The sequence below is a fragment of the Delphinus delphis genome, chromosome 1 (assembly GCF_949987515.2).
Source record: "Delphinus delphis chromosome 1, mDelDel1.2, whole genome shotgun sequence".
Classification (NCBI taxonomy): Eukaryota; Metazoa; Chordata; class Mammalia; order Artiodactyla; family Delphinidae; genus Delphinus; species Delphinus delphis.
Window position 1 is genome coordinate 166,363,791 of NC_082683.1, and position 21,996 is coordinate 166,385,786.

The window sequence follows — 21,996 nt, forward strand, 5'->3', positions numbered from 1 at the left end:
TCTACCTGTTGATCAAGAATTCATCTTTTGTCTTATGATGAAACACAGGAATTGGAACACCCCAAACTCTTTGCCTTGATATACACCAATATGGCCGCCTGTCCATCATTTCAACCATGGCATTCAGTGCTGATCCAGGAATAAATTTCACTTTTTTAAACAATTCCTGCAATTGATTCACAAATCAAGTCCAGTGAGAGAAAGCAGAACAAATTTTCTAGAACTACCACTATTTATCCTAATACAGTTCTTTATTTTAGAGGTTTATAGTCATTTACATGCCCCCTTCCCCCACCAAAAAGAAACTAATCTAAAAACACCATAGATTTCAGAGCAAATGAGACAATGTTAAAATAGGACCACAAATGATCTAATAAATAACATCCAGAGCAGACTTCACCTTTGGAGGATGTGACAAGAAATTTTATACTAATTTCCAAGCACCCTAGATCAAAACTGGTAATAACAGGTTTAGTAGAAGTATTATACTTTATTAAACTACAGTTAAAATCAATTCAAACTTGATTTCAATAATTCTTCTTTAAATGCTTAAGAAATAAGCTACTATCTTAGGTGGACAAACAAGGACTGCAATGTAACCTAATTTTTTTTTTTTTTTTTTTTTTTTTTTTTTTTTTTTTTTTTTTTTTTTTTTTTTTTGCGGTAGGCGGGCCTCTCACTGCTGTGGCCTCTCCCGTTGCGGAGCACAGGCTCCGGACGCACAGGCCCAGCAGCCATGGCTCACGGGCCCAGTTGCTCCACGGCACGTGGGATCTTCCCGAACTGGGGCACGAACCTGTGTCCCCTGCATCGGCAGGCGGACTCTCAACCACTGTGCCACCAGGGAAGCCCTAACCTAATTTTATATAGTATGGTTTACAACATAGAAAACACTTTCTCAAAATAAGTTACTTCCTATTTACTGGCTGTCTCTCAAGAACTCTCCTTCCCTCCACCTCCCGCCCCCAAAAGTTGTAAACTACTAGCATTTGCTTTCATTTGTTAATTACCAAGAAAAGAATTGTATAGCAAAAATGTTTAAAAATATCCGTAAGTGAAAATATAACTTCATTTTAAAAAGTCTCAAAGAAAGTCTCTCTACCCATCAATAAAAACATTTTTACATTTTTAGAGCATGTTTAAACAGTTTCCTCGCTTACCTGAACCACCAGAAATCCCCTCCCCCAAAGCCCTTTGTAGCACCACCTACTGGTAGAATGGCAACATTCGCAATTTATTTTGATTAAAAATTGAAACGTGATACTGACTTGATATTTGATTTTGTTAAGGAATAACTATTATTTTTTTAAAGTGGTAAAAATGGCATTAAAATTATGTTTTAATTTTAAATGTCAGATATACATGATGAAATATTTATGGAAAACATAATGCCTAAAAGTTGCTTTAAAATAATCCAATGGGTAGGAAGTGTAGATAATGGGTAGGGATGCAGATAAAAATAAAATTGGCAAAAAGGTGATTATTGTTGAAGCTGGGTGATGGAAACATGGCAGTACATTATTCTCTCTATTTCTGCGAGGAACAACTGAAAATTTTCTATAAAGAAGTTAAAAAAAAATATGGCTTCAGCGTATTGCATCAGCATCAGACTCAGATGTTCTGCAACAAAAATCCGTGCAGAGCTGAAAGTTACAAATTATAACATTTACAGGTAAGAAAAACAGCCTTCACAGAAATGTAAAAAACAGAAGAAAACAAACGGTCCATAGCACAGTTATCCACTCTACATGAATGTAGAAAGCATAAATTGCTTGCATAGCTTTGGCATGGACCCCAGATTGCCATGTCAACAAATGAACCAACTAATATTAGCAATGTTACATGCAAGCTGTAAAGCAAAATATCTGTATACTCAGCCTGGTTACCAAATATATATTTGAGTTCTTTCATTTAATAGAATCAAGTTGTTCATGAGATATACACACACACAGATACATAAACGTATTGAATGAAAGAGCTCAAATATATATTAATATTTAAAATGCCAGTTATAAAATATTTGTTAACTCAAAAGAAATAGCTTTTCAAATGAACTGCAATTTCAATTTTAAGGAAGCAAAGAGTTTTAAAAGAGTTTTGCTGAATGCCCACTACGTGCCAGACACTGTTCTGGGAACTTTTATTCACTTATCTTGTGAGGTAGGCATTATTATCACTTTTATACAGATGAGGAAGCTGAGGTTCTGAGAGGTTAAACAATTTGCTGAAGTCCTAATTCTATGCTATTTTCACTACACTGGGCAGGAAATTAGAGCAAGTTAAACTCTTTAAGCATGTATAATGAAGGGATGGAAACCCAAGGTCCTTCCAGATCTAAAATTCTACAAGTTTATGAAACCAAATAATAATAGCATTAATCCCTTCTACTCCCAAAACCCTACCCCAACCTCACATGTAAACCTTTCATACTGAGGGAATGATAAACCCAGCCCTTACAGTAGGATGCCTTTTATACCTTGGCTGTAGTCTTAATATCCGTGATATTTACAAACCACTGCTTGCTGGCACGAATAACTACTGGTTTCTTAGTCCTCCAGTCATAGGGATAGCTGTGTACCAATTTTTCCTCTTTCAACAAATTCTTTGCAGCCTGAAGCATCTTTATAACTTAAAAAACAATTAATAACAATTTACATTAGACACAATTAAAAAGCACTATGAAAATCCTAATAACTCTCTAAACTCCCAGGGAGTACTAAATCTGGGCCAACAGGTGACAGTAAGAGTAGCCATCTACCAGGTAGCAAAGGCATAATCTGGGAATCTCCGGGCAATAAAAGCAGAAACTGTAAAACCTTAATCAGACTCCAAATTATGCCATTCCCATGGCTCTTCTTTTCAAAGATGACAGAATACATCTAGAATTCTACATCTCAAATTCAGAGTCACAATCTTTCATACTATGAATCTTAAAATGGTCTCCAGGTAATCCAGAAGAAACCAGGTATACTGAGTTGAATTCTGTCCCCCCAAAAGATAGGTTCAAGTCCTGGCCCCTAGTACTTGTGAATGTGACCTTATTTGGAAATAGGGTCTTTGTAGATGTAATCTGCAATTAAGATGAGGTCACACTGGATTAGAGTGGGCCCTAATTCCAATGCCTGGTGTCCTTCTAAGAAGAAAGGACACACAGAGCAAAGAAGAACATGTTATAATAGAGGCAGACTGGAGTGATACAGCTATAAACCAAAGAATGCCAAGGATTACCAGGAGCCACCAGAAGCCAGGAAGAGGCAAACATGAATTTTTCCATAGAGCTTTCAGAGGGAGCAGAGCCTGGCCAACACCTTTGATTTCAGACTTCTTGCCTCCAGAACTGTGAGAGAATAAGTTTCTGTTGTTTTAAGCCACCAAATTTATGGTAACTTGTGACAGGAGCCCTAGAAAATTAATATACCAGATCTAATTAGCCTTAGTCTTAGTGTGGGCAAAGAAAGGTTTTCATAGTACCTGGTCCTTGGATCCATATTTATAGAAAGGCAGAAAGAAAACTCAAGACTGGAGGACCCCTAAAATTGTTGATACATCAACTATCCTATATGTATCAGTGATATAAGGGTTACAAACGGAGTGCGAGTGTCTGATTCACAGTCAGCATCTAGTCCCAAGGTTGATTTCATCCTTCCACAAAACTAACACTGCTGATGACTATCTTTATAGCCCTAAAATAACATCACTCTCTGTTGACTGCCTTGATTTCCTTAAACAAGTAGAGCAACTTCAAAGCAAAAGATGAAAAAGTGCCAAACTCCATTTTAAACCATGTGGCAAAATAAAATATAAATAAAATATAATTTTAGCTTTTTGTTTGTTGAAAGTACAAAATGAGAGAATTGTCAGCAAAGGTTACTTCTGGCTGCTTTTCAGAAAATACATATTTATGATACCAACATAAACAGTACTCACCCGCATCTGTTCCCTCTTCAAGAACAGCTTTGTTTTGCAGTTCAGGACCCGCAGCATCTGTGAAGACTCCATCTTCATTCACTAAACAATCCTAAAAAGAGTCATTTTGAACAATTAAAATAAAGTATCAAGACGTTTCATCTTATGACAATATCTAGCAAAGCAGTATACTATATAAAACATCTCATTATAGTCTAGTCTTTCACTACACTGAAAATTTGGATACTTCTTATTCAGTCAATCAGAATTTGTGAATTTACACATTTAAATCACCAAAGGCAAAATGTATTATTAAAACATACACCTAAAGTTTAATTACAAAAAGTAACAAAATATACTAAAAACCTCAATTTACAGATCTATGACAGTGTACATACATTGTGACGACTTTGAGACTTGCCTTTAGCTAAATGGAAAAACTTGCTAAGTAACTGACGTGTGTAAAATAAATTTAGAGAAGACTGTTTAGTCTGAAAAAAATTTAAAAACCGGCTCTTTTCAACTATTTAGTAAAACCCACTTGCCATTTTTCAGGGATTGAAAGTAATTTGTCTATGTGACTTAATACTTGGAAAAAAAAATGCCTCCATTTCCTATGCATTCTTCAATTCTAACTCTGGGACAATTTTGTGCTAATTCTGAGAAATCGTTTTCAATTAGTATGAGTTAATGAGGCTTTGGAGGCTTATTGCACAGAAGCATTTCACAACTTAACTACGATGACAAAAATTATTGTTTATTATCAAAAGTAAAGACATTAGTTAGGGTTTATCGCTTTAATTCTTCAAAAGCAATAATTTAAAAGGAAAAAAGAGGAGCAGTACCATGGACAAGTTGTGTTGAGAAGCTACACTGTAATCTTCCATACCATGAGCTGGGGCTGTGTGAACCAACCCTGTTCCTTTTGTCATGGTCACATGACTGGCAGGTAAAAGAGGAGACACCCTCTCAGAAATGAAAGGATGAGCACAAGTACCATTTTCCAAGTCAACACCTGTGCGGAAAGAAAGCCACAATTAAGAATTATTTTAGGGCTTCCCTGGTGGCGCAGTGGTTGAGAGTCTGCCTGCCGATGCAGGGGACACGGATTCGTGCCCTGGTCCGGGAAGATCCCACATGCCGCGGAGCGGCTGGGCCCGTGAGCCATGGCCGCTAAGCCTGCGCGTCCGGAGCCTGTGCTCCACAGCGGGAGAGGCCACAACAGTGACAGGCCCCCATACAGCAAAAAAAAAAAAAAAAAAAAAAAAAGAATTATTTTCTATAGCAATTCTTCTACCTCTTTAAGATTAGCAATAGACATCAGCTGAAAAGAGCAGAATCTGGGATAAGACTGGGCTCAAATTCTGGCTTTCCCTTTTATTTGTTCTGTGACCTTCAGGAATCTATAAAATGTGAACAATTACGGTTCCTACCTCAGAGGTCTGCTGTGAACATAAACTGGGTTAATGCACGTTAAGCATTTTGGGTACTTATCACAATACTTGCCACACTGTAAATGCTTTAAAATATTAGCAATTATTATAAAAAATAATCAAATGAATCCAAAAAAACTTCTCTAATTTATGTGCAGTTATGTACCTTTTAGAATAGAGGACAAAAAATTCTAGATCAACAGGTCAATGACTAGTACGTTCTAATACTATCTCTGCGGGAACTCGTAGCTTTTCATAATGTTACCCTAAAAAGGTAAGAGATGATAAATAATACCCGACAGTTACTGGGCACCCACATGTACTAGACTCAACATAAATTCTTACCTCATCTTCATAATACTACAAAGCAGCTAACCTTATCCCCAATTTACAAATCAGAAAACAAGAAAATATAGGCCACGAATGAGAAGTATATATATTCCTCTGAAACATGGTGGCTAAAAATGGCAATAATTAATTTTTCACAAAGTAATAATTTGAAACAATAATGCAGTCTAGAAAAATGACCTTTAAATTTAACCTTAATACTTTCAAAAACCCTTTGAGAAGCCACTCAACTTCTGTAACCACATCTAACATGTCAAGGAAGTCTATTAATACCTTTTGCACTTAAAAAAGAGGTGGGCTGTGGTTAATAATACTGTGCTGTATATTTGAAAGTTACTAAGGGATTAGATCTTAAAAGTGCTCATCACAACAAAAAAAATTTGCAACTATGTGTGATGATGGATGTTAACTAGACTTATGGTGATCATTTCACAATATATACAAATATTGAATCATTATTTTGAATGCCTGAAACTAATATAATGTTATATATCAATTACATATCAATTTTTTTAAAAAAGAAGTGAGAGAGGTGTATGGAGTAAAGAATATACTGGAGCCTCTAAGTTACCTAATGCACCAACAAGGTCCAAAGGGTATTAAATATTAAACATTCTGGAGCTTCTTTCATGCCTTTGGCATTAAAAACCTTTTGATTTTTGTTAAGTTTGTTTAAACCTCTAACTGGCTTATACCTAAAGCAGTGCATTTTGAGGCCTTCCTTACTTTGCTAGACAATCTTTCCATTTTTGAGTATCTATTCTTGTGATTTTTTTTTCTTTTGTAAGAAACTCAAAGATATACCATCCCTAAGGATCAAAGGTAATTTTAAACTTCCCTAGATTTCCAGTTATATTTCTTTTTTTTTAACATCTTTATTGGAGTATAATTGCTTTACAATGGTGTGTTAGTTTCTGCTTTATAACAAAGTGAATCAGTTATACATATACATATGTTCCCATATCTCCTCCCTCTTGCGTCTCCCTCCCTCCCACCCTCCCTACCCCACCCCTCTAGGTGATCACAAAGCACCGAGCTGATCTCCCTGTGCTATGCGGCTGCTTCCCACTAGCTATCTATTTTACGTTTGGTAGTGTATATATGTCCATGCCACTCTCTCACTTTGTCACAGCTTACCCTTCCCCCTCCCCATATCCTCAAGTCCATTCTCTAGTAGGTCTGTGTCTTTATTCCCGTCTTGCCCCTAGGTTCTTCAGGACCTTTTTTTTTCCCCTGAGACTCCATATATATGTGTTAGCATATGGTATTTGTTTTTCTCTGACTTGCTTCACTCTGTATGACAGACTCTAGGTCCATCCATCTCATTACAAATAGCTCAATTTCGTTTCTTTTTATGGCTGAGTAATATTCCATTGTATATAGGTGCCACATCTTCTTTATCCATTCATCTGCTGATGTACACTTAGGTTGCTTCCATGTCCTGGCTACTGTACATAGAGCTGCAATGAACATTTTGGTACATGACTCTTTTTGAATTATGGTTTTCTCAGGGTATATGCCCAGTAGTGAGATTGCTGGGTCATATGGTAGTTCTATTTTGTAGATTTTTAAGGAACCTCCATACTGTTCTCCATAGTGGCTGTATCAATTTACATCCCCACCAACAGTGCAAGAGGGTTCCCTTTTCTCCACACCCTCTCCAACATTTATTGTTTGTAGATTTTTTTTGATGATGGCCATTCTGACTGGTATGAGATGATATCTCATTGTAGTTTTGATTTGCATTTCTCTAATGATTAATGATGTTGAGCATTCTTTCATCCATAGTTATATTTCAAAATCAGCCACTATTTCAGAAGTCCCAAATTATAGCTTACTAAGGATCCTTTTGATAGAAATGCTATCTTGGGAATAACTTTCAGAATTTATTCAATTTCCTTATTAAAATCATATACCCCAAAATAAATGTATTTATTTCCTTCCTTGCTCCTTTCATCAAATCAGATAAAAGTAATTTTCAATAATTTAATTTTGAATAAAATTTTAGAGGGAAATTTGTACATTATATGTTGTACAAAGGGCATCTGTCTAATTTTCCACTGGATATTTGCCAAAAATGTTTTTTCAATCTATTGTGCCTTTGTCAATGTTCACATTTTCTATACTCCTATCATGTTCAATGCATATTCTCCTTCAGTTTAATTAATGTAAAATATATTCTAGAAAAGTAGAGGCCATATCTATTTTGATTCACAATAAGAAATCTTCAGCAAGGTAATAAAATAAGATCAACCCAATATTTTGATGACTTTGATGGTCAGAATACCTGTAAATCCTTACCAGAAAATGTTGAAATAACCTCAAATGTTGTTTCCAAAGTAGAAGCAACAGATGTTACTTTATCTGCAGCTAAAACGTAGAAGTCTCCAGATTTGGAACACTTCACGACAGCATACCTAAAATAAAATTTTAGGAGTAAATTACTAATAATGAAAAAAGAAAAACCACAGATAACATTTTAAATGTTTTACATTATTTTAGAAAAACTAACTTTAAGATCAAAAAAGTACTATTTTCAAGGGACTTCATTCCTTACATTTCTGTTTTCTTTTCCAAAAAAGGTAGAAATAAGGTCTTAAGTAGAATCCTCTAAAGCTTAATAAAATCTATATGAACTGAAACTTATAATATTTTTTTTTTTTTTTTTTTTTGGTGGAACGTCGGCCTCTCATTGTTGTGGCCTCTCCCATTGCGGAGCACAGGCTCTGGACGCACAGGCTCAGCAGCCATGGCTCACGGGCCTAGCCACTCCGCGGCATGTGGGATCTTCCTGGACCAGGGCACGAACCCGTGTCGCCTGCAACGGCAGGCGGACTCTCAATCACTGCGCCACCAGGGAAGCCCTATAATCTTTAATCTATATGAACTAAAGCTTAATAAAATCTATATGAACTAAGTTATAATTCACTAATTTTAAAAGGATTAAATAAGATCAAAATAATGCTAAAAATGGAATTGATCCTATTTGTGAATAAAACAAAAATTGCAATAATATACCTACTTTGATTCTGGCATATAACAAACAGCCTGATTGGCTGGAATTGTCCAAGGCTGGGTGGTCCAGACTAAGAAACTAACAGGAGATGAACCATCTGTGAAAATAAAATTTCAAATATGCTAGCAAATCAAATGTTATAATTCCATAACTTTAATAAACTCAAGCAACAGATAAATCTTACCTATAAGAGATGCCAACTTAGGAGAAGGTTTCAAGAGAGGAAATTTTACATATACTGAGCAACTGACATGCTCTGGATTATATTCAAGTTCTGCTTCAGCCAATGCAGTCCTAAGGTTTAAAAATATTAAACATAAATATTTGGAACCCTCACAAAATTCTCCCCTTGAACACCAAAAAGACATAAATACCTTGATGAGGGAGACCAAAACACAGGTTTATAAGATCGATAAATCAAGCCCTATAAAAGACAAAGAAAAATGAAAGCTGGAATTCTGTAACACACATTTTAACATACTCAAAGAAAAAAAAAACTTTTATTACCTTATCATACATTTCATAGAAAATTCTCAACTGTCTGGCTTCATATCTTCCATCAAATGTATAGTAGCAATTATTCCAATCTGCCATTATTCCCCAACGAATAAATGCCGATTTCTGTTTCTCAATTGCTGCCTTAGCGAATGATCTAGCTAAAAACAATAAAGAAACAAAAAGCTTTTGAAAACAAATTAATTCAAATTCTTAAACGTGGTTTAGCATGTATCTCTCTAAATGCACGTACTGTACACAATTTAGACTATAAAAATTTTTAATAGGAAAATTATCTGAAAGTTAAAGTGTTCAGAAGATACCTATAACAAATTCTAAAATTAACTAAAATTTCAAAAGTTAAAATTTTGTTACCATCTCCTCTATTATTGAGAGATCATAAAATGGCCTTACTTTTAGAAAAAATAAACTGGAAAAGTTATTCTTCATATTTCTCAGTTTAAGAAAAGGTCAGAGAACAATTCTTATTTCATTATATATACACACAAACAAAATTAACCAGTACAACCAATAATACTCTTTCATAAGGAAGTATGAAATCTTCACAATCATATCCAATTATAAAATAGTTTAGGGACTTCCCTGGTGGCACAGTGGTTAAGAATCCCCCTGCCAATGCAGGGGACACAGGTTCGAGCCCTGTTCCAGGAAGATCCTACATGCCATGGAGCAACTAAGCCTGTGTGCCACAACTACTGAGCCTGTGCTCTAGCCCATAAGACACAACTACTGAGCCCGAGAGCCACAACTACTGAAGCCCATGTGCCTAGAGCCCGTGGCCTGCAACAAGAGAAGCTGCCACAATAAGAAACCCATGCACCACAACGAAGAGTAGCCCCCGCTCATCGCAACTAGAGAAAGCCCGCACACAGCAGTAAAGACCCAAAGCAGCCAAAAGTAAATAAATAAATAAACACTGAGGAGCCCTTAAAAAAAAAAACAAAAACAGTTTAACATATAAGAACAGAAGGGGGACTTCCCTCGTGGCATAGTGGTTAAGAATCCGTCTGCCAATGCAGGGGACACGGGTTCGATCCCTGGTCCAGGAAGACCCCACATGCCGCAGAGCAACTAAGCCCGTGCGCCACAACCACTGAGCCTGCGCTCTAGAGCCCATGAGCCACAACTACTGACCCCTGTGTCACAACTACTGAAGCCTGTGCACCTAGAGCCCGTGCTCCACAACAAGAGAAGCCACCGCAATGAGAAAACCGCGCACAACGAAGAGAAGGCCTGGCTCGTCGCAACTAGCGAAAGCCTGTGTGTAGCAACGAAGACCCAATGCAGCCAAAAAAATTAATTAATTAAAAAAAAAAGAAAAAGGATAGAAGAGTCCTCCCTGACACATTCTATGGAAGGAAAGGATCAAAAAAAGAGATCTTTCAAAACAATTTTTAATTTAAAATTTACTTTTGGTTTAGCACCTAAAATAGGTCAAGTCCTAGCCAAGAAAGTAAATAAAAACATTGACCAAAACCATAATTTCAACAAAATGTGAAGACTAAAGAACTGAAAAATGTACTTGGATGTGTTCACAAATCTTTCCTTCATTTCTGAACATAAGTTCTCATAAAAGTCAATTACACAAAATCTTAATTTTCTTTGACACAAAGTGGTTTCCAACAGATGTCATTATAAGCGAAAAACAATAGCAAAAACCAAAACACAACAGGTGTCTTTGATAAAGCCCTGACTTTTCCAAGGAAGCAGTGTTTACAAATACCATTTTAAAACAGAAATAGAGATTATTTACCTTTCTCTCTAATTTCCATAGCTGAAAGATTCTGAGCTTTTCCACCAAGTTCTGATAATACTTTTATTTCAATGGGTAAGCCATGACAATCCCAGCCTGGCACAAAATGTATTTTGGAACCTCTCATCATATGGTATCGGTTGGCTATATCTTTCAAAATCTGCAAAGATAAAATGATAATCATCATTCACACATAAAGCATGTGGCCTACAATTTATATTCTCTTCTTAATATCATTTTAAAACACTAAGAAAACCTAATTTTAATAAGATTTATATAGAATTATCTATTAAACCTACCAACTCCCTCAAGTTCTACATAAACACAAGAGTAACAAATACCTGATTTTTAAAATGCCATTAACTCCCCCAGAAGGAAGTTGAATTATAAAAGATTCTAAAGTGAAAAACATTACATCCACATTTACTAATCTGTTTGTAAAGCTGGAGTATGCAAATATGCAAACCATACTACCTTTTTAAGAAATGATTTGAGGGCTTCCCTGGTGGCGCAGTGGTTAAGAATCCACCTGCCAATGCAGGGGACACGGGTTCGAGCCCTGGTCTGGGAAGATCCCACATGCCGCGGAGCAACTAAGCCTGTGTGCCACAACTACTGAAGCCCACGCGTCTAGAGCCCGTGCTCTACTACAAGAGAAGCCACTGCAATGAGAAGCCTGCACACTGCAACGCAGAGTAGACCCCACTCGCCACAACTAGAGAAAGCCCACGCACAGCAACGAAGACCCAACACAGCCATAAATTAATTACTTAATTAATTATTTTAAAAAAGAAATAATTCGAACTTTCTAAATATCAGAGTACAAATTTGCTTTACTCTTTTGAAAAAAATTATTAATGTGAATAATCCAATATTATGTATATTTAGTTAATAAATATCATAGAATCAATGCAGAATTTATAATGCACTCAGAGTATGAAATATCACGGTTAACTTTTGTTTTTTTTTTTTTTTGGCCACACTTCACGCAGCATGTGGAACTTCCCTGATCAGGGATCAAACCTGAACCCACTGCAGTGGAAGCATGCACGGAATCTTAACCACTGGACCACCAGGGAAGTCCATGGTTAACTCTGTTATTACTAAAACCCTAAATAAAACAATAGACCTCTTCACTTAGTATAGTTCTAGAACTGTTTCTCAGCTCATTTTAGATAGTAGGGGGCAGCAGAGTCTTTTAAAAAATATGTTACCACTAAGAAATGGGGGCGGGCTTCCCCGGTGGCGCAGTGGTTGAGAGTCCGCCTGCCGACGCAGGGGACATGGGTTCGTGCCCCGGTCCAGGAAGATCCCATGTGCCGCAGAGTGGCTGGGCCTGTGAGCCATGGCCGCTGAGCCTGCGCGTCTGGAGCCTGTGCTCCGCAACCGGAGAGGCCACAGCAGTGAGAGGCCCACATACCACAAAAATAAATAAATAAATAAATAAGCAAACAAACAAACAAATAAATAAATAAATAAAAATTAAAAATGGGGGCTCAGGGACTTCCCTGATGGTCCAGTGGTTAGGACTTTGCCATCAATTGCAGGGTGTACAGGTTTGATCCCTGGTCTGGGAGCTAAGATTCCACATGCCTCTTGGCCAAAAAACCAAAACATAAAACAGAAGCAATATTGTAACAAATTCAATAAAGACTTTAAAATTGGTCCACATCAAAAAATAAAAATCTTAAAAAAATAAAAATAAAAAATGGGGGCTCAAAGACAAAGGACAGATTTGGCTCCAAGCTTAACTCCTTCTTCCCAAAACTGAACAGTGCAGTAGTCCAGAAAAATATTTCTTCCTTTCCATGTCTCTCAAAAGTAGAAAAGATAATACACATTCTTCCCACTCACCCCTTCTTCCACGTAAAAGTCTTTCAAACTTCTTACCAAAGGGCAGGGGGGCCTTGTGATCTGGGTGGTAGTCATACTGCATAAACATTCATCTACTGATATATACTTAAGATCTGTACACTTTATGTTATGTATATTACTTAAATCAATCAATATAAATAACATCCTTCCCACTTATCCCTATTCAAAGTTATTTTATTTATTTAATTATCTGTCCCTTTGTGAGAAAATATAAACTCCTGAAACCAGAGATTCCATCTGTCTTCTTCATCCACAAACTCCAAGCATTTAGAATGGTATGTGGAACTATTCTAAAGTGCTTACTGAATAAAGGAATGCATGCATATATGTTCTAGACTGTGATGTCTTATACAGTAGTCACTAGCCACCAGCAGCTAATGAGCATCAAAACTGACTAGTCTAAATTGAGATGTACTGTAAATATAAAACATATACCAGATTTCCAATACTTAATACCCCAAAAAAGAATGTGAAATATTTCCAACAAAATTTACAATGGCTATATGTTAAAATGATGGCTCAAATACGTTGAGCTAAACATAATATTAAGATTAATTTCATCTATTTCTTCTGAAATATTTTTATGTGGCTACTAAAAAATTTAACTTACCTATGTGGCTCACATTTGTAGCTTGCAACATTTCTACTTTACAGTGCTGCTATCCATCATGTTAACAGAAAGGCATCATTTAAGCTACTTTTAATTAACGAAAATTTTAATTTAATCATGAGCTAGTAATTAACAATGTCCTTAATAAGGAAAGACAGAAGCCTTTATTAGAAGCCTCTAGTAAAAGAAACAGCAGGGATGCAACAGGAATATGTTCCTAATTGCTCAGTATCAAACATTACCCTCCTCCTCTCCAAACAAGTTCCTCCATACTTTAAAAGCCAGTTGTCTCTTTTGGTCATGACAGTCCTCTCTGCCCTCATTTCTCCTTTTGTTTTTCATTTTCCTATCACAATACTCGTGTATTCCTTTGTTTAACAGACAAGTATTTGAATGCCTGCAATGTGCCAAGCACTGTCCTAGGAAACTAGAGTATGGCAGTAAACTGGAGAAACAAGGTCCTTCTTCAGATGGAGGAAGACAGAAGATAAACATATTCACTCACTATGAAGTTAAAAGCATGGCAAAGGGTTTGAAAGAGGCATGTGGCTGGTGGTGGTGGCACTATTTTACAGGGACATCAGTAAGCCTGAAGAGATGACATCTGAACAGAGATATGAAGGAAATGAGGAAGGCAGCCATCTGAACATCCGGGATGTATCCCAAGCAGAGAAAAACAAGCAAAACTATACATGGCACTGTCTGAGGAAGAACAAGAACTGTTCCTCCTCTAGTTCCAAAGTGCCCATGGTCTTGGACAGAGCCTCCAACTAGGCACAGAAGAGACCGTTTTGTGGGGTGCCTCAGTTTTTCAGAGAATTACTCCTCGATCCTTAAGCCATGTGGAGCCTACTGCCCTCCATTCCAGCTCTAAGGGTGAACACATGATCCACTGCAGCCATCAACATATTTTATCCCCAAGTCCAAATTGATTACTTCGGGGATAGACTTGTGACCCCAAACAGGCCAAGTACTTGTGTAAGAACTGTTAGAAAAGAAAGGATGGATGAATGTAAGCCTGAAAATGTTGGGAAATGAGGGGTGGAGGTACAGGTGAGGGTACAGACATCAAAAGGGGGAAAGGCTGCCTAAGAGTGAAAGTGAGAGAAAGCAACCCCTAATATTATCTGAGTCCCTGGGTGCAGCCATGCACGGAGCTAAAACTACCATTAAAACAGTCAATAAATTCCCTTTTTTGATTAATCCACATAGAGTTGGCTTTTCTATTCCTAGGAACCAAAAGAATCTGGAACAGTAGAGTTTTGTTTTGGACTTTTATTATAACATACAGTCTCATTGAGTGTATTAAAAACAAGAGACTAGGCTATCTTTCTCAAATTAATTTAAAGTGTCTTCACTTAACATATGCAGCAGAGAGTTCCAGAAGAAGAATGGAAAAGTCAGCCTTAAATAATTTAAAATAGAAGAAATGACTTAAAAGCAACAACTTTAAAGCAAAGATAATACCTATTCAAGCTTCTGTGGGGTAAATAACAATATATTAGACTAAAGATTAGTCCAGACACCTGTTTTGTCTTATTGATCTGAACCACAACCAGATAATACTGCAGGATACTCCTAATGGATACAGCAATTCAGTCCTCAGTCTTCCTCTAAATTTTCTTGACTATTTAAACTCATTAACTTTCCAGATTTACTTTTTATCCATTAAGAACATTTAAAAATTTTTTCTGTAAGTGACGGCCTTCCTTTGCCAGAGAGGTATCAGTGAAAACTAGCTAAAACAGAAAGTTCTAAATAAGATGCCAAATCTCACAATACAGAAAATGCCAAGGTTTCAACAAAAATTCACTCATACCCAAAACCAGGAAGATCTGAAACTGAATTAAAAAAGACAGTCACTAGATAACCAAGACTGAGACAAGAATAACCTGAAAATGACTTTAAAGTAACCATGATAAAAATGCTTAAATGACCAACTGTGAACATACTTGAAAAACATGAAAAAAGAGAAAGCCTCAACAAAGAGTCAGTAGATATCCAAGAAAAAGTAAATGGAAAACGTTTTTTCTTATATTTGATAGCTCAATTTTACTGAGCTATCAAATGCAAATTTTAAAAGAGAAAATAAGTGAAATAAAAAGTTCTGTAGGGCTTTCCTGGTGGCGCAGTGGTTGAGAGTCCGCCTGCCGATGCAGGGGACAAGGGTTCATGCCCCGGTCCGGGGGGATCCCACATGCCGCGAAGCGGCTGAGGCCGTGAGCAATGGCCGCTGAGCCTGCACGTCCGGAGCCTGTGCTCCGCAACAGGAGAGGCCACAACAGTGAGAGGCCCGCGTATCGCAGAAAGAAAGAAAAAAAAAGTTCTGTAGTTGGGCTCAACTACGGAATGGAGGGGAAAAAGGGAAGAACCACTAACCTTGAAGTCAGAACAATAAACGACCCAATCTAAAAAGAAGAGAGAAAAAGGACAGAAAAAAAATATCATGGAGCTGTGGGACTATAACAAAGATTTAACTTTGGTGCCACTGCTGCCCTGAAAGGAGACTTTTTCAGAGCTGAAAAAGGTACACAAAAAAATAATGGCTGAAATCTCCCCAAACTGCCATGAGACATAAACCTATAAATTCAAGAAGCTTAACAAAATCCAGAGGAAAAATCCAAAGAAATCCATGTCAAGACACATAATCATTAAATTTTTGAAAATAAAAATGTCTTGAAAGCAGCTGGAGAAAAATGACATGTTATTAGGGGAAAAATAATTTAAAAGACAGCAAAGTTTTCATTAAAAAACATGGAGGCCAGAAAGAAGTGGAACAATATTTTTCAAGTGCTAAGAAAAAACTATCAATCCAGAATGCTATATACACTGAAAGTATACTTCAAGAATGGAAAGAAATCAAGACACTATCAGATGAAGGAAAACTAAAAGGATATGTGACCAGCAGACCTACCCTAAGGAATGGCTAAAAAAAACTGTCTAAACAGAAAAAAAAAACAATAAAGCAGAGATGCTGAAACATCAAGAAGGAAGAAAAAGTATGGTAAACAAAACTATGGGTAAATATAATAAACGTTCCATTTCCTCAAGTCATCTAAATTATGTTTCACAGTTGAAAAGGTAACTGTCAAACACTGTCTTATATGGACCAAAATACATGCAGAGGAAATATGTAAACCAAGCTAAAAGCAAGGGAAGGAAAAAAGATATAAAGGGACAACATGCTTCTAAATAATCCATGGATCAAAGAACTCTGAAAGGAAATTTTAAAAATACGATAAGATGGGGCTTCTCTGGTGGTGCAGTGGTTGAGAGTCTGCCTGCCGATGCAGAGGACATGGGTTCATGCCCCAGTCCGGGAAGATCCCCCATGACGCGGAGCAGCTAGGCCCGTGAGCCATGCATGGCTGCTGAGCCTGCGCGTCTGGAGCCTGTGCTCCACAACAGGAGAGGCCACAACAGTGAAAGGCCTGCGTATCACAAAAAAAAAAAAAAAAACGATGAGATGAATAAAAATGGAAATTCAACATGACAAAATTTGTGGGACACAAGCTACAGGAGTGATGACACAAAAATTTATAGCAATAAAATACATACATTAGAAAAGAATAAAAGTCTGATCAATAATATAAAGTCTTATCTCAAAAACTAGAAAAACAAATGAGCCCAATGCAGGCAGAAGCAAGGAAACAATAAAAAAAAACCAGAAATTGATGAAATTAAGAACAGAAAAATAAAAGAAAAATCAATGCAACAGAATTTGACTTCAGGCATGACAGTGTAAAAAAGCTACATGGACGGGATTGCCAGGAAAACTGGTGAAAATAATTTAAAACCCTAATCATTTAAAGCTTCTGGAGGGACTTCCCTGGTGGCGCAGTGGTTAAGAATCCCCCTGCCAATGCAGGGGACACAGGTTCAGGCCCTGGTCCGGGAAGATCCCACATGTCACGGAGCAACTAAGTCCATGCACCACAACTACTGAGCCTGCACTGTACAGCCCGTGAGCCACAACTACTGAAGCCCACGCACCTGCAGCCCATGCTCTGCAACAAGAAAAGCCACAGCAACGAGAAGTCCGTGCACCCCAACAAAGAGTAGCCCCCACTCGCTGCAACCAAGACCCAACACCCAGCCATAAGTAAGTAAGTAAATAAATAAATTTATATTTAAAAATAAATAAAGCTTCTGGAAATGGTCCTAAGGGAATATAGCAAAGGAAGAAATATCTAAACAAGAAAAATGCCATGAAAGTTTGGCAAGAAAAATGAGAACCAAGACCACTCCCTCCCTCCAGCCTGCCAGCTCTGTGAGGCCGACTCCACTCCAGACCATGCAGCCAAGGACACAGGGATCCTGGGGAGAGCAGGGGGTCGGCATTTATGATCCTGTCCACCTACCTGTTGCTGAGGCTACAAGGTCGAGATTCTCTACTTCTAAGACCCCACTCATGGAACAGAAACTGTACCGTGTGTGAGAGTCTGCTGGGAATACTGGAGCTCTAATCACCCTTGTTTGGGCTCATGAAATGGTGGTTCCACACCCGGAAAGGCAGTTCAAGAAGATCTCAGGCTACTGACCCTCCCCATGGGTGCTCAGCTCCAAAAGTCGGGGTGTCTCTCACACAGAAGTGTAGTTTCCCCCACTCCCAGTTCCAGAGCCCTGCCTGGCAGGTTCTGCCCGGGGGAAGGAGAAGCGGGCAGTAAAACAAATAGCTCTTACTCTCCTCCCAGCAACAGAGCAAGGAGAGGTTCAGGCCTAAGAGGGCTCTGAACAAGAGTAGAGGCTGTGGTGAAAGGTAATTGGGAAAAGGTTCATAGATTCAAGATGACAGAGCTATACTCTAGGCCAGCTCATTTGCAGGAGAGAAGATGGCTGGGAGGAGTCCTCCTGAGATCAGAACAAGAATCAAAGACTGACCTCAGGAACCAATACTTCAAAGGACCCCAAATTTGATTGAATTAGTCTACAAAACAGTTTATGCCCAAGGGCACTGTTGAAAACAACAGAGCGAAGAGCTGGAAAATTTCAGAACAAAACAGATGGGTGTTGGCAGGGAAAGAGGATGGGAGCTCTGCCCAAACCACTATCCTCTGAGGGTGACTGAGCATACCCAAAGCTGCTCCTCCCTGGGAAACAACATCAGAGGCTTAACACTAGAGAAACACGGGACGGGGTGGGACCAGATCTCATGAAAATAACCCTGCCAGTCACCAAACATATAAACAAGCAAATTACAATGAAAAGCCAGGGCAGGAAGCAGGCAGTGGCAGAAAGACCAATATACAGATTATTATATTACTAGAATGCCTAATTTCCAAGAACAAAAAAAATTACAAGACATACAAAGAAACACAAAAGTATGGCATATAAACTGAAAAAAAAAGCAGGCAACGTCAACTACCTATGAGGGCAACCAAATGTCAGGTTAACAGAAAAAGAATTCAAGACTGCCATTATAAACATGTATAAAGGGGAATTCCCTGGCAGTTCAGTGGTTAGGACTCGGCACTTTCACTGCTGTGGGCCTGGCTTCGATCCCTGGTTGGGGAATTAAGATCTCACAAGCCACTTGGCATGGCCAAAAAAAAAAAAAACAATGCGTAAAGAACTTAAAAGGAAACTAGGATTAAAGAGATAAAGGGAGGAATGATAATGATAATAATGTCATATCAATAGAAAATATCAATAAAGAGACAGAAATTGCTATTTTTGTTAAAAAGACCAAAAGGGGAATTCCGGAGTTGAAAATAATAGCTGAAACAAAGAATTCCCTAGAGGGGCTCAACAGTATATATGAACTGGCAAAAGAAATAACTAGTGAATGTGAATACAGAGCAACAGAGATTACATAAAACAAAGAAAAAACAGAAAAAAGAATAGAAAAAAAAGATCAGAGCCTCACAGAAATGTGGAACATGCATATTCAGTATACGAACATAATGGAAGGAATGGGAGTTTCAGAAGAAAGGAAAGGAGCTTAAAAATATACAAAAAAAAGGGGGACCTTCAAGATGGCGGAGGAGTAAGACGTGGAGATCACCTTCTTCCCCACAAATACATCACAAATACATCTACACGTGGAACAACTCCTACAGAACAGCTACTGAATGCTGGCAGAAGACCTCAGACTTCCCAAAAGGCAAGAAACTCCCCTCGTACCTGGGTAGGGAAAAAGAAAAAAGAATAAACAGAGACAAAAGAATAGGGACGGGACCTGCACCTCCGGGAGGGAGCTGAGACGGACGAAAGTTTCCACACACTAGGAAGCCCCTTCACTGGCGGAGACTGGGGTTGGGGGTGACGGGGGCGGGGAGGGGGGAAGCTTCGGAGCCGCGGAGGAGAGCGCAGCATCAGGGGCGCGGAGGACAAAGCGGAGAGATTCCCGCACAGAGGATCGGTGCCGACCAGCACTCACCAGCCCGAGAGGCTTGTCTGCTCACCCGCCGGGGCCAGCGGGGCTGGGAGCTGAGGCTCGGGCTTCTGTCCGAGCGCAGGGAGAGGACTGGGGTTGGCGGCGTGAACACAGCCTGCAGGGGGTTAGTGCACCACGGCTAGCCGGGAGGGAGTCCGAGAAAAGTCTGGAGCTGCCGAAGAGACTTTTTCTTGCCTCTTTGCTTCCTGGTGCGCTAGGAGAGGGGATTAAGAGCCCTGCTTAAAGGAGTTCCAGAGACGGGCGCAAGCCGCGGCTATCAGCGCGGACCCCAGAGGCGGGCATGAGACGCTAAGGCTGCTGCCGCCGCCACCAAGAAGACTGTCTGCAAGCACAGGTCACTATCCACACCGCCCCTCCCGGGAGCCTGTGCAGCCCGCCACTGCCAGGGTCCCGTGATCCTGGGACAACGTCCCCGGGAGAACGCACAGCGCGCCGCAGGCTGGTGCAACGTCACGTCGGCCTCTGCTGCGCAGGCTCGCCCGTAATTCCATACCCCTCCCTCCCCCCGACCTGAGTGAGCCAGAGCCCCCGAATCAGCGGCTCCTTTAACCCTGTCCTGTATGAGCGAAGAACAGACGCCCTCAGGAGACCTACACGCAGAGGCGGGGCCGGTCCAAAGCTGAACCTCAGGAGCTGTGCAAACAAAGAAGAGAAAGGGAAATCTCTCCCAGCAGCCTCAGGAGCAGCGGATTAAAGCTCCACAGTCAACTTGATATACCTACCCTGCATCTCTGGAATACCTGAATAGACAACGAATCATCCCAAAATTGAGGCGGTGGACTTTGGGAGCAACTGTAGACCTGGGGTTTGCTTTCTGCATTTAATTTGTTTCTGGTTTTATGTTTATCTTAGTTTAGTATTTAGAGATTATTAACATTGGTAGATTTGTTTACTAATTTGGCTGCTCTCTTCCTTTTTACACACACACACACACACACACACACATATACATACATATTTTTTTCCCTTTTCTCTTTTTCTGAGTGTGTATGTGTATGCTTCTTTGTGTGATTTGCTGTATAGCTCTGCTTTTACCATCTGTCCCAGGGTTCTACCTGTCCATCATTTTTTGGTTTTTTTTAGTATAGTTTTCAGCACTTATCATTCGTGGATTTTTTTTTTTTTTTTTGGTTTGGTTGCTCTCTTCTTTCTTACTTTCTGTTTTATTATTATTACTTTCCTATATATTTTTATTTTATTTTATTTTATTTTTTTTGGCGGTACGCGGGCCTCTCATTGCTGTGGCCTCTCCCGTTGCGGAGCACAGGCTCCGGACGCGCAGGCTCAGTGGCCATGGCTCACGCGCCCAGCCACTCTGCGGCATGTGGGATCCTCCCAGACCGGGGCACGAACCCACGTCCCCTGCATCGGCAGGCGGACTCTCAACCACTGCGCCACCAGGGAAGCCCTATTTTTATTTTTAATAATATATATTTTTTTACTTTTTATTTTAGTAACTTTTTCTTTTCTTTCTTTCTCGCTCCCTCCTTCCCCTCTTCCCCCTCTCTCCCTCTGTCTGTCTGTCTCTCCCTCTCTCTTTCTTTCTTTACTCCCTTTTCTTCTGAGCTGTGTGGCTGACAAGGTCTTGGTGCTCCGGCCAGGTGTCAGGCCTGAACATCTGAGGTGGGAGAGCTGAGTTCAGGACATTGGTCCACCAGAGATCTCCAAGCCCCACGTAATATCAAGCAGTGAAAGCTCTCCCAGAGACCTCCATCTCAACGCTAAGACCCAGCTCCACTCAACGACCAGCAAGCTACAGTGCTGGACACCCTATGCCAAGCAACTAGCAAGACAAAAACACAACCCCACCCATTAGCAGAGAGGCTGACTAAAATCACAATAAGGTGACAGACACCTGAAAACACACCACCGGAAGTGGTCCTGCCAACCAGAAAGACAAGATTCAGCCTCATCCACCAGAACACAGGCACTAGTCCCCTCCACCAGGAAGCCTACCTAACCCACTGACCCAACCTTACCCACTGGGGGCAGACACCAAAAATAACAGGAATTATGAACCTGCAGCCTGCAAAAAGGAGACCCCAAACACAGTAAGTTAAGTAAAATGAGAAGACAAATACACAGCAGATGAAGGAGCAAGATAAAAACCCACCAGACCAAACAAATGAAGGGGAAATAGGC

The 21,996-nt window shown here is 39.3% G+C and overlaps 1 protein-coding gene across 1 annotated transcript in view; it reads right to left on the bottom strand.

Moving 5' to 3' along the window:
* IARS2 (isoleucyl-tRNA synthetase 2, mitochondrial) overlaps positions 1-21,996 on the bottom strand; it is a 69,230-nt gene that overhangs the window by 30,678 nt on the left and 16,556 nt on the right. Inside the window, exons 3-12 of the mRNA XM_059998173.1 lie at positions 10,973-11,132; positions 9,211-9,359; positions 9,078-9,127; positions 8,888-8,997; positions 8,710-8,800; positions 7,989-8,104; positions 4,752-4,921; positions 3,928-4,018; positions 2,477-2,628; positions 6-166 (exon numbers count right to left, since the gene is read on the bottom strand). Of these exons, the coding sequence (XP_059854156.1) occupies positions 6-166; positions 2,477-2,628; positions 3,928-4,018; positions 4,752-4,921; positions 7,989-8,104; positions 8,710-8,800; positions 8,888-8,997; positions 9,078-9,127; positions 9,211-9,359; positions 10,973-11,132 (1,250 nt within the window). The remainder of the gene's footprint in view (positions 1-5; positions 167-2,476; positions 2,629-3,927; positions 4,019-4,751; positions 4,922-7,988; positions 8,105-8,709; positions 8,801-8,887; positions 8,998-9,077; positions 9,128-9,210; positions 9,360-10,972; positions 11,133-21,996) is intronic.